The 16438-nt window shown below is 42.1% G+C and overlaps 1 protein-coding gene across 1 annotated transcript in view; it reads right to left on the bottom strand.

Annotated features, from left to right (window-relative positions):
* Window positions 1-16438, bottom strand: part of bmp1a (bone morphogenetic protein 1a) — a 66056-nt gene that overhangs the window by 20191 nt on the left and 29427 nt on the right. The window contains exons 5-9 of the mRNA XM_039804255.1: window positions 12130-12308; window positions 11577-11682; window positions 3857-3981; window positions 2038-2153; window positions 1796-1898 (exon numbers count right to left, since the gene is read on the bottom strand). Coding sequence (XP_039660189.1) covers window positions 1796-1898; window positions 2038-2153; window positions 3857-3981; window positions 11577-11682; window positions 12130-12308 — 629 coding nt within the window. The remainder of the gene's footprint in view (window positions 1-1795; window positions 1899-2037; window positions 2154-3856; window positions 3982-11576; window positions 11683-12129; window positions 12309-16438) is intronic.

The following is a 16438-nucleotide window of genomic DNA, read 5'->3' as shown; positions in this document are numbered from 1 at the left end:
GATGGATGGAGCCAAATACAGGACCATTCTGGAAGAAAACCTGATGGAGTCTGGCAAAAGACCTGAGACTGGGACGGAGATTTGTCTTCCAACAAGACAATGATCCAAAACATAAAGCAAAATCTACAATGGAATGGTTCACAAATAAACATATCCAGGTGTTAGAATGGCCAAGTCAAAGTCCAGACCTGAATCCAATCGACAATCTGTGGAAAGAACTGAAAACTGCTGTTCACAAACGCTCTCCATCCAACCTCACTGAGCTCGAGCTGTTTTGCAAGGAGGAATGGGCAAAAATGTCAGTCTCTCAATGTGCAAAACTGATAGAGACATACCCCAAGCGACTTACAGCTGTAATCGCAGCAAAAGGTGGCGCTGCAAAGTATTAACTTAAGGGGGCTGAATAATTTTGCAGCCCAATATTTCAGTTTTTATTTGTTTAAAAGGTTTGAAATATCCAATAAATTTCGTTCCACTTCATGATTGTGTCCCACTTGTTGTTGATTCTTCACAAAAAATTACAGTTTTATATCTTTATGTTTGAGGCCTGAAATGTGGGCAAAAGGTCGAAAAGTTCAAGGGGGCCAACATACGCGAAGGGCACTGTATGTATAGATGAAACTAACACAAGTGTCACATTGTACCTTTTTCACCCATCATAACTCTGCCTTTACCCGACAGTTTCTGTATATAACGTACATATTTCTTATATTTTAACACACGAAAAAAAGATAATAAGATACTAGAGATGTCACCTCTTTGTGGTGAATTCATCGAGACAATTCAGATGAATCAATTTAAGGGCAACTTTGCAACTTTGTTTGTATTCAACCTGGACTCTATTAGGCCATGTTTGTGTGTCTGTGACACATTACATTACATGACATGTCATTTAGCGGACGCTTTTATCCAAAGCGACTTACAATTGCTATTTATGTCAGAGGTCACACGCCTCTGGAGCAACTGTCTTGCTCAGGGACACATTGGTTGATGTATCGCAGTGGGAATTGAACCCAGATCTCCCACACCATATGCATGTGTCATATCCACTGCGCCATCACCACCCTGCGCCATCACAAGACAGATGGGAACAACAATCTTTGAAATTGGTCCAGTTTTAAGTAAGAAACCAGCTACAACCTAACGTTAATGGGCAATTGCGCACCTTCATTTTCCATCCACTGAAAGTTCTGTTTTTGCCACTGACAGACTCAGATTATTGTAAGTGTCTGACAACATTATGGAAAGGATCCCTACAGAGATTGTTAAAGAGTAAGATCCTTTTTGTTTAACATGAAACAGAAAAATATCAAAACGCCTTGGTTCGTATTTCTACTGTACCCACACTCACCACTCTGGTTTGGTTGAAATAAACCCTTAATTCACTAATTTACATGTGGAGATATGCTGGCTCTATACACGCTAAAAGTCCTGATTATTTACATGGAGTCTGGTGGGTTTGGTGATGGCGATTTCGGGGATGTTTCATGTTAAACAAAAAGGATCTTACTCTTTAACAAGAAGGTTTATCTCTGTAGGGATCCTTTCCATAATGTTGTCAGACACTTACAATAATAATCTGAGCCTGTCATCGGTAAAAACTGAACTTTTAGTGGATGGAAACTGACGGTGCACATTTGCCCTTTAGGGTTACATTGCAGCGCGGTTCCAGCTGCTAGTTCCAGCGTTCTCGCTCAATACTGGACCAAGTATTATTATTATATTTGTGTTCACTTTTCCTTTGAATAAACCTTTAGTTGCGGCCCTAGTGCAGCATATTCTTGTTCAAACTGACCTTTGAGAGGCGCCTTCCTCCAGTATCCATCTCGGATTTCCACATGGTCGTACCAACACAAGTGGCTCCTGTACAGATCCATGGAGGTGAAGTTCAGAATGATCTTAAAAGACCAAGAGAGCAGGATTACTGACACGGTTAAATAAATAAGTAACAGAGACACCGCTTCAGCGAAAACAGTCAGTGCAGCTTGTTTTTCAGCCATCACAAAGTTAATCTGGTGCTTTTTCATACGCTCATACCTTTTCCCCTGGTGTGACTGATATTCTCCAGATGCAGTGCATGTAGGCTGAGTATCCATTGGGGAAGCCAGGGGAGGAGAAGTTCCCGCTGCTGTCCTGCAGACTGTCCCCACATCCTGTGCACAAACACACGCATACCCGCACGTAAGGCCTGAGCCATGAGCATGATGCGCTGCCAATTAGCATCCAGGTGAAAACACCTTAGACACTAATTCAAGCACACACGCACACATCAGCTCTAAAGTCAATCCCCTGAAAACCTCGCTGCAGAGACAGATGCTTGATGCTGGAATTATAAGACCCAATGTGAAGTAAAGGGCAGCTCTTTTATGTTCAAAGGCACATCTGCTGATAATATTCGCTCCGCAACTCCACGCCTCACCCCTCCCCTCCCCCCCACCTACTCCAGATGATGATTACACAAAGGAGGAGGATAGTGTGAGACACTTTCTCTGAGCATCGTCTGAAAATAAACCTGGCCCACTATAAATAACTAAGCCCTCTGGAGGACGTGATGCATTATGTACACCTTGCCAGTAAAAAACAAAAAAAAAAACCACCCTGAGTTTGACTGGCAAAACTAAAGTGTGCAAGTGTGCGAGGACTGATTCCAAACACCGTGCACAGCCTCGCGGAACGACTGAGCGAGGCTCATACCAAGTGGGGGAAAGATGTGTTTAATTAAGATAGAAGAGAGGAAATGACCGAGAGTAGATTCTATCTTCAGATGTCCATCTTGAGAACTGTGCATGCATTCATTATTACTCGGTGTTATCTTTACCTCGGGCTGCGTTCTGAAGGAGTAAGGAAAACATCCCCCACACCCCCCCCACCCCCCCGGCTTCGCCTGACTGTTCACATTCATTGCTTCCCTTGAGGTTTGTGTGTAAGCAATAAAACGAGGAGCCCTGAGCTATATGTAGTGTGTAATAATGCCTGGCAGAGGTTTGTCCGTACTAAGCTATTAACAAGCTCTCAGGCACACACCGGGGATGACAAACCCTCCCAGGAATGCCGCATCAATGGGAGATTCGTGGGACATTTCTAAGATTTCTTTTTCTTTTTTCCAAGAACATGTGGAGACTCACCACCTCATCCCCCGCGATATGCGTCACATCATCCAGTCAGTTTCTTCCTCGCGTAAAGGAAGAGACTTGCACAGACACATATGATCCATTTAAGGTTGAAATTTCCAGTTCGGCACTGAAAACCACAGCGCGTGGTCCAGCTCTGGTGACCATCACTATGTTTATTCATCAAGCTTTAAAGCGAGGCTGACAGCTCAGCTATCCTGGCCCGACCTGCAATTAACTGTCTGACATCAAATCTGTTCAGCAGAAGGCTGTTCTCAACGTACATCTGTTAATGCTATAAATTATGTTTACTTCAACAGGGTTAAATCCTCTCTCCCTCCTTCCTGGAATCATAAACAAAGCGAGCGCTTTGGGAAAAAAGTGCCAGGATTATGCAACTGTGCTCGGTTTTACAATGCTGCGATGTGCGGACATGAGCCTTGTTCCCAACAATCGTTTTAATCGTTGTCTTTTCTCGCGACCAGCTGTTCTTTTGCGTCTATCTGGGAAGAAGTGATGACAAACTTCCTGTCCCGGGGGCAGTGTTTAAACTCCTCCCAGCTTGGGAGTCTCGGACGCTGCAGCCAAGGGGAAGGAACCACACCACATCAATAGTAAATGCTCGGCTATTTCCACACAGGAGGAGCTGCAGACCTCTCTCTCGCAGAGCTGTGTTACACACACGTGCAAAAATAGAAAAAAAAGGAAAAACCCATAGCAGACAGCATCTGTGATTTTGGTCTTACTGGAGCATTTGTAGAGTTTGCGTGCCTGTGTGATATCCCCTTTGCTCAGTCTGGTTCTCTGGCCAATGGGTGGTCGCACTCCGTTCACATCGTAGCGTGGCAGGATGGTGTCCAGGAAGATGCCTCTGTAATTCAGCAAGAGAGACGGCTGTTAATGTTGCATGAAACCCAGACGGCATGCACACAATCCTGTAAAACTATTCCAACATGCACGCATGCCACGAAACATTTGCTCAAGAATTAAGTGACTTACCATCGAACACTGCAGTTCAATCACTGTCAAAATTATTATTACCCGTTTCTAAAAGGATTTGAGACTGCTAAATGCCATGATGGAAAGGAGTACTGCCAGTCTTGGCTAAGCCAAACTAAATGTGGCTGTTTTGTAGAAAGATACAGCAAAACCAACAGTCATACAAGACGGGCACGGAGAGCTCATTTTCACATTCCCTTTGGATAGGCTTTGTTGTGAACCTGGAAACTCAGAACAAGAGATGTAACGATACACCCGACTTTCGATTCACGATTTAAAGTTCACAAAACAATTTTCTCAGGATTTTTTTTAACAGAATGAGCTGCAGACAAATGACTGAAAAACATTTCTTTATTTCTATAAACTGTGCAAAACAACAGATGCGTCCTTTTATCGAAAGTGCAACTGAAATTGCATTTTATCTTAAATAACAAAACAAAAAATCTCTTCAAACTAAGAAGACATAGTAACGTCTGAAGTCAAATAAGTGTAATCAAAAGTAGACGGTTTAAATTTTTAAGAAATAATGTTTTTGCCTAACCGCTTGTAATCTTGTAATAATTTTTTAACCCATTTATGATACATTGCTACTCAAAACACTTATGCATTTGCTACTATAAAATGTCTAAATTAGAGATGTTCCGATAATGGAGGCATTTCCAATACTGCTTAAAATACTAGTATAGGTATCGGTGAGTATGCGAGTCTATGCACTGATCCATTTCCATGTAATTTAGTCCCCCAAAAACTACTTTAAAGTAGTTAATTTATGTTGACTAGATAATGGAAGAAAAGTTCAACAATGATAGCAATCATATCACATCCATACAGGGTTAGTAGTGTACAGCGCACTGGTATCAGATCGGTACTCGCTATTGGCTGATCCACAAGTTCAAGTATCAGAATTGTAACCTGACGCGCCAGATGGTTTGTTAACACAGAACTAGGGATAGACCGATTATTGGCCCTGGATGATTATCGGACCGTTTTTTGGCAGTTGGCAGATTATCTGTATCCTGACATGATACATGTTCATGTGAACCCCACGATTCACGCCTGATCTCGTGGTATTGCGAGAATCCAGCTGTCATGCAAGGTAATCCGAATCGGTATCGGGACATCTCTGGTCTAAATACATTTGTGATTTCTGATGTGGAACACACAAGCCTTCAAACAGACGCTTCAGAGTTCATTCTTTCAATCGCATCAGACTTAAAAACTCTTTCATACATCTATCTATCCTATTGTTAAACCAGCTACATTAAATCCTGTGCAATATTTATTCAGGGTTACAAGTCTCCAAGTCCTTGTCTGTGTGTATGGTCATGTCATTTTCTGTTGTTATACGTGTATGCTTTGTTTCCTTACTTGGGTGTTTATGTCATTTGTGGTAATGTTTCATGTATGTATTTTGGTGTTATTCATCTTATGTATGTCTATGTCCTCTTTTTTATATGAGCTACCCAGGGATGCAAAAAGAATTTCAGCCCTGGCTGACAATAAAGTGGTATTGTATCGTATCGTATTGTATTGTATCGTATCGTATCGTATCGTATCGTACATCTAATGAAATCTGCCGACATTTCTTCCAGGGAAAACATACAATGCCTGTAATAGACTGTTTGTGATGAGATGTGGCACCAGTTCAAATTGGACAGCATGAGCATGCACACCCACACCTGTGTGGACACAAGAGTGTTATTATCATGATCCGGAGCCAACTGCTTGCACTGCAATAAACTGAACATCATTAAGACCATTAACAAAACCTCTTATCTATGAATAAACACGCTTTTAATCAGTAACCAATCAGGAGGTGGCTGATACACTTTTCCCCTTGACCCGTCATCACTTGTTACTTGTTAATGAGGTACATTAGACCAGTGATGTTATTTTAAAAACACAAAAATGAAATCATTGTGACTCTTCTTTATGCTTTCTTGATCCTGTGGACTCTTTTAAAAATCAGTCAAAGACGTAACCTTTTTAAACAGGCTTTTGCACGACCTGTCTGCACTTTATTTCGTATGCATTACTTTGTAATTTTAATTGTGTATTGTGTTTTGAATATGGATCATCTTGTATGTTTTATGTATACCCTTTGTGATTTTTATCTGTGATAAGCGCTCTATAAATACATTGTGTGTCTGTGTTTATTAGTGTTATTATTATTATTCCAATCAATGGTGGGTTTACTTTCTGATTCTTTCACATCTTCTTGTCTCTGGCTAAAACGCTACAGATGGACAGATGCGGTCACTTATCAAAGCTCGGCCTTTGAGGTCGGGGGTCACACACGCTTTCCGAGGTTAACGTGACATCATTCTTCACACACGTCTGCCCTGCAGATGGACCCAAACTAACCTAACCTTTCTCCAGAGGTGCTGCGCGATTACGAAAATAAATTGCAGAAGCTGTGAAGGGACGTGAACAAAGTCCAAAAACTGTAAATCGCGACTAGGTAAAGCATCTACGTAGCTTAAAAAAAAAAAAAAAGGGCGTGGTTCTGTGATAAGGTCCAGCGATTTTGGACTGGGATATATGATAACCGATGTTGGATTGCAGGGACCATTCAGCCCAAGATTATTTGTTCTGAGGGGGGGGAGAGTTGTATGTTTTGTATGTTACAAATAAAACAATAATGGTGGAACAGAACAGTAAGTACAGGAAAATTGTTTTCCCACTGCTGTCTCACTTGACAATTTGCTAGTTTATCATCTCCTTGTTTTTTCTCTAAGCATTGGTGAGCAACGGCCTGGCTCCCCTGTCCGTTCCCATGGTGACATGCCTATCAACGCCAGGCATGTGCAAACAGAGCAGCCTGAGCTAACAGTTTAGACTCTGCCTGCCCGTCTGCCCGTCTGCCCGTCTGCCCGTCTGCCCGTCTGCCTGTCTGTCTTTCTGTGAGCTTCCAGGAGCCCGTATGCTGGCTGTCGGTGAAAAAAAACGCCACTGCAGCCGGTGTCAGAGCACACAAAGGGCACACTGGCAGGTCTCTATTTGACTTGGCATCGCTCCATGCACCATTGCTAAAAAAAATATCTCTGGAGCAAAAAGGAGGGGGGCCGGCACAGTCGTGGTTCGGGTTACTGGTAACACACCCCAGACAAAAAGCTTGGGGATCAGCCCTGCTTGTCCCCAGGAGACACAGCAAAACATCAAACCAAGCCATGAAATCTTCTCAACAAGAGGCCCCGGCTTCCCACGGTGATTTACTGTAAAACACCGAGCAAACACACCGGCTAATAATGGGGTTACAAAGAAGGACACTGGCACAGGTGAATCAGCCAATCAGCGCTCAGGAAGTGCTTGGAATGACTTGTGAAAAGCTAACAGGAGCCCCTTGTCCGCTAAAAGACAGCTCTGTAAGACATTCCTCTCTTATGTCTTAACAGTCTTATTGATCAACACAGTTCCACCAATTAGGAAAGCAACAGAGTCGAGAGTCGGAGTGAAAAAGGAACAGGGCGGATTACCCGACATAAACAGGGCAGGGCTGCTGCATTGTGCAGCGGGCTGCAGTGCATACCACAAATTTAGAGGATCATGAGGTTTAGTCCAAATCTTGACAGCAACTAAATGGATATCCTGTTTTTAAGTGCTGAGCTGACTGAAATCCAATATGAGATAAAACCGCCCTCTAAAAAACACTTTTTTTCTTTTCTTTTTGAAACCTTCAGGTTCCCGTAGACATAAAATCCCACAAGAGAGATGAAGTAAAAGAAGTTTTGGAGAATAACCAGATGTTATTGTATGATTTTGATAATCTGTTCTTTCTTTTAAACCAATGAAAGGATAAACAGAAATAGGATAAACAGAAATACTGTAAAAAAAAAAAATGGTTGTCAAAATTAAAAGAAAGAAAGATAGATGCATAGATAGATAGATAGATAGATAGATAGATAGATAGATAGATAGATAGATAGACAGATAGATAGACAGATAGATAGACAGATAGACAGATAGATAGACAGATAGACAGATAGATAGACAGATAGACAGATAGATAGATAGACAGATAGATAGATAGATAGATATTTAACTTAGTTTTTTATTTTGACAAGAAAAAACTGAAAAACGGCTTTTTCAATCTTTCATTTTTGGTTTAAAATGGAAAAAACATGGTATTTTGGTTTATGCTTTAATTGGTTTTAAAGCTTAAGTGCGTAACTTTTTAATATTAATGAACGTCCGTTACATTCAAGCCATTGCCAAATGAGTTACTACAAAGCTAATTAAGACTATCAACTCTCTCTGTTTTTCTCAGTATGGCTATGTTCAGAAGATTGTGTCGTCCGGCGACTTTCTGAAGAGTCCATCATGTTTGTTTTAATCCTCCGTGTCCTCCTTGGCTACTAGCAACTGCGTGGAGGAGGGGTGGGGGCGCGTGCGCGATCACGTAAGCCTTATATCATGTGGACGCGCTGACAGTTTTGTTGTCATTACTTAGAATTCCTCATGGGGGCGACAGAAACTACGCCCTATAGCTTTAAATAAATAATCTAAGTACCAAAACGTACACAGGTCTATGCCTCTCCGTTCCCTCATTTTCCTGTACAATACTAAACAAAAAATGTAACCAAATCAACTTACACAAAAATGGTGCAATATTTTATTTTATTTAATTCTGTGTTACGTTCATTCTCGACATTCAGTTTGGATGCACGGGGTCACACATGCATGTCTGTGCACTGGCCTACACCCAGCCGCAGCCTTCGTTTAGACAACATTTCCCTCTCTGCTTACCAGAATCTGTTTGCCACAAGAGCATGGCAGTCGACTTTAGAAGAGGCCTTTACACTGAGAGAGTAACAGGGCATGGGAAAGATGGTGGTTGAGAAAATGAAGATATATATATATATATATATATATATATATATATATATATATATATATATATATATATATATACATATACACATATACATATATATATATACACACACACATACATAACACACACACACACATACATATATACATACACACATACACATACACATACATACACACACACACACACACAGAGAAGAAAGAAGAGAGAGAGAAAAGACACAACAAACACATACATACACATACACATCAGATAGAAAACAACATAAAACTATAGACAAAGTGGACCTACAGAAAGGAAAAATAACCCAAAAAACATACACAGAAGAAAAAGTAAGAAAAGCCACACACACAAGGGGAGAAAAACACAAGACAGGAGGAATGAGACAGACAGGATGAAAGCACACAAGCATGGAGTGGAGAGGAAAAGGAAAGAGAAAGAAGAACAAGAACAACAGAATAAAGTGAGAGGCAAAAAGGCACTAAAAAAAGAGAAAAGCGACAAAAAACAAGAAAATGGAAGACGCAGAGCAGACAAAAAGACAAAAGAGGATGAGGAAATAATGACCAGAGGACCGACAATGAAGAACAGACCAAAGAAAAAGAGGACAATACACACACAAATCTAGAGTCATGTGAATGTGTTTACTGAGCCTGAGGAGCTTTAGACATTTGGCAGAACCCACACAAGGAAAATTAAATTGAGACGACAATGTCCGGCTCCATTCCTACTGTAGGAAGGACTAAACGTGAGGATAGACGACAATTTAGTAGCAAGCATGTATATAACACCTGAGTGCTGTAAGGCCGGCGCTGGAAAGAAATCTGTGAGTCCCTACAGTAGCCTAGAGTGAAAATAATGCAACTAATCCCCATAGCCCCTTCAAAGAGCCTTTAGGAGCATAATGAGGTGGTTCATGGTGTGAAAGCAAAACTTTTACAAGAAGCTTCACAAAGCCCTGAAAGTGGCGCACAGACATTTTGTCATGATTAAGCAGGGCTACTGTTGCTGGGCTAGCTCAGCCCCCGGACTGATGCTGCTTTACTGGGGCTGCTGCAAACGCAGCAGGAGCCGAACAGGGGAACCTTAATTTGAACAGGCTGTAGGAAGGAGCTGTGCATTCATTTTATACAGAAATCAACATCCATCGGCTATAGATTGCTCTGGTACAGGGTTTTTCCTGCATAGAGGAATTTTTGGTCAATTTTCACAGTCAGTCTTGCTACAACTTTCTACAACTTACTTCATTCATTCAATATTTTATGACCGTTAGTATTTCCATTACAGCAACAAGCAATTTCATCTTGTCCAAATATTACATAAATCACATTAGTGCTCCTTTCAGTCTCCCTTGAGCAATTGTTAAGAAGAAAAAAAAAAAAAGTACAGCAAAAAGAAACCTAGACCAGAGGAGGAGAGTCCTTGGTTCAAAAAAGCAGCTTTTTGTAAAAGCTACTTTATAAATATCAACTAAAGACCCACCTTCTCCCAAGAAACCAGTTTCTATCTCTGTGCACTTGAACTCAAACAGCGAGGAAACAATTCAGATCCAAGACAGACATTCAAAGAACAGTGAGCCTTTTCTAAACTCAATGCCCTCAGGCTACATGCTAGGGATTTATTATTGGGGAGAATTAAGTTCCATTGTTCTCTTCAGGAATCCTGCCACATTACTCAGCAGCAGCCCAGAGACACAGACTTGGTGCATTACAGATCCATATACTCATAAAACTCTAAGAGCAGAAATGGAAAATAAACATAATGGGTTAAAAGGTTGCGGCAGAGTGGGAAACAACGATAGACTGTAAAAATAGTGGACGTAGCAGCAGTGATGTCACCCATTGGTTTGTGGACTGCTGTTTTGAAGCCTCGAGTTTGGCAATATGGCCGTCGCCATCTAGTTTTCTTGCAACCGTTTCAATGCCGCTGTACAAAGCTAAACACTTAAGATGTAAAGTTGCTGATTTTTAACCCTTCTGAAGCAAGCTGTAAACGCGGATCTCTGGGTACTGACGCCATTCATCTGCATGTAGAGCTGAACAGAAAATCTGCAAACTTTCTCTTAAGTTACAAGCTAGCGCTAGCGGTATCTAGCTAGCTTGGTTGGCAGAAGGTTGAACAAGACATTTTTAGGCGACCAAAATGTTCCAATTAACTTTGATGTAGTAAAAGATCACAGTGAGAGGGTCAAGGTTTAAGATGAAAACACGGACAACACCCAAAAACAAGTTGAGGTCAATTTTAATGTCCACAGTGTTAGCATGGTTAGCATTGCTAAGCCTCCGTCCTAAATGACAGGTCCTAAAGCAGACTTGAAGAAGAAGACTTGAAACTAGCGATTGAGACCATAAACCCATTATGAAAATGTTTACGGAGGTAATAAATCAAGTGAAAAGTAGGGTCACTTGCATATTCTATAGAAACAGACTTCTTGATGGGAGCCAGTAGCGTCGCCCCCTGCTGGAAATTTAATTTAATGCAAGTTTGAGGCCATTCAGCACTGGCTGCACTTTTCAGGCCCGGAAGCTTCGTCCATTATATTTACAGTCTATGAAAGCAGCTTCGTCTGACGTGATCTAAGACTAGTTTTCATGTCTGAGGGGGAAAAGAGTGCAACTTGGCTTGGGTCCTACCTGGAGAATGTATTCCTGGCATAGTGCATGATACTGTCAAAGTCATAGACTTCTCCCAAAGAGTCCACCTCCCCCGGCTCCATCTTCAAGAAGTTATACTCTTGTCCTGTGAAATGAAAAAAGCACAGTTGAAATATGAAGCTGAGCCATAATGTGCAACCTTATGTATGTATGCATTTTATGTCAAAGGGGAATACAGCTTTACTCGTTCGGATAATGAGACTACAAATACAAGACACAGGCGATATACTACAGTGATATTTTTAAGCATTTTAGGATGTTTCAACATTTGATATTTCACAGATATAGGTTTGAAAAGCTGGCCTGGATACTGACTGTCACGATCAGCTGTTTATATGCCGTTGACCAGTTCTATAAACACTTGAAGGTTGAGGATGAGCGTATCCCACCCCTGGTGTGTTTTTTTCTGTTTTTACCATCTTAGCCCAGACTTTCTGTGTGTACAAATGTTTGTTACTTTTATTATTTTGTCTCTTTTACTGCATCTTTTCCAACATTATTGCTGAGGGATCGCTAAGACCTGGACTCCTACCTGGTTGAATGTTGTCCCTGATAATGCTGACGTGTTCGTCTCGGTCGGGCCGCGTGTGTTCGTGCCAGAATCCAATCACGTGACCCAACTCGTGCACCACAATGCCAAACTTGTCGCAGTTTTTCCCGATGGATATGGCCTGAGGGCCCCCTCCACGACGACCCACATAGGAGCAACACCTGTGAATCAGCAGCCAGACACACAGAGAGGCAGTGTTAACAAAGCCAAAATATGAATCCTAAAACACACTCAACTACATACATTAGAAAAAAAACGCTAGGAAGAAGGATGGATTAACATGGACATTCATGGGAAGATATTATTGGAAATGTACCCTGATTAGATATGTTAATACACCCTCTCAGAAACCCCACTATGATGGGAATCCTCCTATATGTTGGAGGAACTGTGGTAACACAACATGCAAGTCTCGCATCGCCAGACCTACCTCCAAAGCGCTGCAGGGGAGGGTCTAGCTAGTCCACACAGCATTCCGGGTTGAGAGAAAAACGTGCTCTGGTTTATTGGCGTTTCTTTAAACCAATCGCAATCGTCTTGGGTGGCAATACGTGCCGGACACAATGACGAATGCAAAATTGCCTCGGGAAGAAACTTGTTTTGGTGCAACACGTGCTTGTTCAAAAGTTGTTTTAGTCGTGAAAGAGAAAACTCAGATTGGACAGATAGTCTAGCTAGCTGTCTGGATTTACCCTGCAGAGATCTGAGGAGCAGTTAACCATAGTCCTCAGAAATCCACCGGAGGTTAGAATGCCAACATATCCGGCGGCACATGAGCAATCCCGGAAATTAAGTGTCGTCGATATAGACTCACAACATGCAAACCACTAGCATGGCTGCTTCTTAAGTCTCTTATTTGATATCTCCTTGCTGCTCTGTCTCCGTCTCAAAGTTCTTATTCCTGCCCAGAGGAGCTAGGATGGAGGATGGAGGAGGGATCTCTGAGGAGCTATGAACGAGGATACACAAAAGCAGTCTTCCCGGAAGGAGTGCAGCTGAAACCGGTTGCTAACTCTGCCCAGAAGAAGGACGTCTCGTCCCTCTAAAAACACTCATTTCCTATCTCCTCACATGATTTCCTCGCTTCGCTCCGATGGATGGACAAACGTCACAATAAACATTTACAATATGGAAAAGATAACAGCATTTGTCAATCATAAATTGGATCAATTTTATGCACACTGGGAAGGAAAAAAATTGATTCACTATGTAATGCCCCATAGGACTGCTTTTGTTTTCACAGATCATTAGGTTATTATTATGATGTTGTAGGGAAAAGACTACTCCCTAACTAGTCATAGTTCTCTTTAATTTTATTATACTTGCTTGTGTTGGTATGTGTGTACTTTTGAAATGGACAATTGTCAGATTGTCAGATGTCAGTAAAGTGGGCACACACAATAAGCTATATGCTGTGGAAATGTTTGACACTAAATGCAAAAAAAACCAAAACTTTATGAACAAACTCTATGCTTTTGCAAATTAAAAAAATCACTAACAAGCAAGTGGAAACTACAGAGAGGCCAAAAAAGAAATCATGTTCCCCAGGAGAGAAGAAGGAATGTGTCTCTGGTTCTTTCCTCGCTCCTATATTAACATGCTCTGTGCATATATAACGGAGCTCGTAATAAGAGCAACATTATCTCAACAACCTCTGGTCCGTTTTACAGGAGAGCTGTACGAGGCGACCCGTCATCCACACACACAGCAGCGACATTCATTCATGCGTCTGCCAAAGCAAGTGCTGAGAGGGACGGTGGGAGCTGGCTGGCTGCAGCGCTCCGTCTCAGCGTGACATGAAAGGTTCAGTGTGGGAGTCTGGGTACACATCACGGCCCTGCGGGCCAGACAGCCGCTCTCTAATTACTGTGAGCCAGGCCAGGCTCTCCTGAGATACGCCTTGAACTTTGCACAGGGCAGATGGGGGCCTGCTGAATATGCAGCAGAGCTGAGCGTTCCCACTGCTAACCGCGGTGGATAATGTCATCCCTGTTGCTCCAGAGGCCAGTTACCAAACTAAAAAAGGGTATCAACGGTTGGCTGAAGGACAAAAAAAAAAAAAGCTCAACTTCATGAGCTGCATCCGTTTTCTTTTTTCTTTCTCTCATCTCCAGAGCCGGTTACGTTTAAGTTAGTCTATGTGCACGACGTTCCGGGATTGCTCCATTGCCGCCGGAGATTCCACCGGATGTCCTTTTTTTCCGGCCGGATGTCCCACACCTTCAGCTTTCCCTTGCTGCTGTTCTTAACTCTGGTGGATTTCTGAGGACTATGGTTAACTGCTCCTCAGATCTCTGCAGGGTAAATCCAGACAGCTAGCTAGACTATCTGTCCAATCAAGAGTTTTCTCTTGCACGACTAAAACATCTTTTGAACGTTTACACGTTCCACCAAAACAAGTTCCTTCCTGAGGCTATTTTGCAGAGGCACCGTGGCTCCGTCCGGCGCTTAGCGCTGCCCAAGACGCTTGTGATTGGTTTAAAGAAATGTCAATAAACCAGAGCACGTTTTTCTGTGTGGACTAGCTAGACCCTCCTCCGCAGCGCTGTGGAGGAATGTCTGGCAATGAGAGACTACACATGTAAGTTAATACTGAATTGGATGTCTACCTCTTTTTTTTCGTTCATAAAAAGGGAGTCAATCAAGCTAGCAGCACAGGGAAGAGGAGCAAGGTGTGTTTGATTTGACTAGGGGTTAAATGTATAGATTTGATTGTAAATACAGATGTTTCTTTGTGTTTGCTTCAGTTTTCACGGTTCTATGACTTCAGTGATTAAAAGAAAATCTGCACCAGTTAGAGACTCTCTGCCATTCTTTTAGATTACCAAGGGCTGCTACACTGTTGCGCCAGAGGCCAGCTACCAAAATAAAAATGGCTATCAACAGTTGGCTGGAAAAATAGCTCAGCTTCATGAGCTGCATCCGCTTTCTGTTAAGCTGTTTGTGTTGAACGAAACATATCAGTGGGAGAGGTACATTGTGTGTAATGACATAATGGTTTAAGTCTGTGTGAGGTTTAAACATGGGAACATTTTTAGGTTTGTGTGTCTGCTGGGAACCTCTCTAACGTCTCCCAGCAGGCCTCTTTTCCCTCAAAAATCTCAAATTAATAGGTTCCACTGGTCTGTGTTCCCAACAGCAGCAAGTGCTTTAATTTAAAAAATATTTAATCATTTAATAAAAGAGCCCTGCACGGCCAAACAGGTTGTTAATAGTCGCTAAGCAACAACAAGAGCCACAACCAGCACTTCCCCTTGAGTATCTGATTCACAAGAAACACTGAGCCGAACTTCAGTGACTACAGTACGTTTACATGCACATAATATTCCAGTGTTGCCCTTATTCCAAAAAATAATATTCCCACTAAGCTGGGTCAGCGTTGTGATGTTTGTGTATGTTCAAAAACCTGTTGCTATCAAAGTCTTTTATAATGTTTAAAAGTAGCTGTGTTTCTCCTTCTTTTCTTTTGGCCACGCATCTCTACCGTAGCCCTGCAAACGGTTGGCTGCTTAGTTTGTGTACAACAACCATAGCAATGCACAGAGCTGACCTGTAAACGGGCAAGAGGCTGTAAACTGTCACGAACTGCAGTATGCTGAATGTGCTGTAAACATGTACAAAGAATGCTTCTAAAACCCGAAAAGTATTGGCATATCCCACATTTGTTATGCCTACCATACACTAGAAGACTCTGAAAAGCTTTTGAAAAGACTCCATCTCACATCTAAAGACAATCTGTCATAATGTCACTGAGTTTTTAGTCACAGACTAGAATATTTTGCAAAGACTGGGGATCTTGCAGGGTCACAGTTTGCAAGATTTTGATTCAACTTCACTACCAAGACTTGAAACTTACGATAACATCAAACGTGTTTGATTTTGTCGGGACGCCAAGACGGGAAAGACTGACTTACGACAGCTTATACTGAGTTTTATGACCACCTTACACCAAGCGATTGAGACGACGGGAGCGCTTCCCAACTCTAGCAAGACTCTCGTGATTTCATTCTGATTTTGGAAAATGCGTCCGCAACAGTGGAATCGCTTGAAAAGTCCTTTGGTGTAAGGTCGGCATTAAAGCTATAGTGCGTAGTTTCTGTCTCCCCCATGAGGAATTCAAAGTAATGACTACAACACTGTCGCTGCATCCACATGGTACAAGCCTTCAGTGATCACGCACCACACCACCCATCTCCCACGCAGTTGCTAGTAGCCAAGGAGGACACGGAGGATTCAAAAAACATGATGGACTCTTCAGAAGAGGTCATTATCTTCACTCGAGTTTCTGCGC

The sequence above is a fragment of the Perca fluviatilis genome, chromosome 6 (genome assembly GCF_010015445.1).
Source record: "Perca fluviatilis chromosome 6, GENO_Pfluv_1.0, whole genome shotgun sequence".
In the NCBI taxonomy this organism is placed as follows: domain Eukaryota; kingdom Metazoa; phylum Chordata; class Actinopteri; order Perciformes; family Percidae; genus Perca; species Perca fluviatilis.
This window is presented reverse-complemented; position numbering and strand designations above follow the sequence as displayed.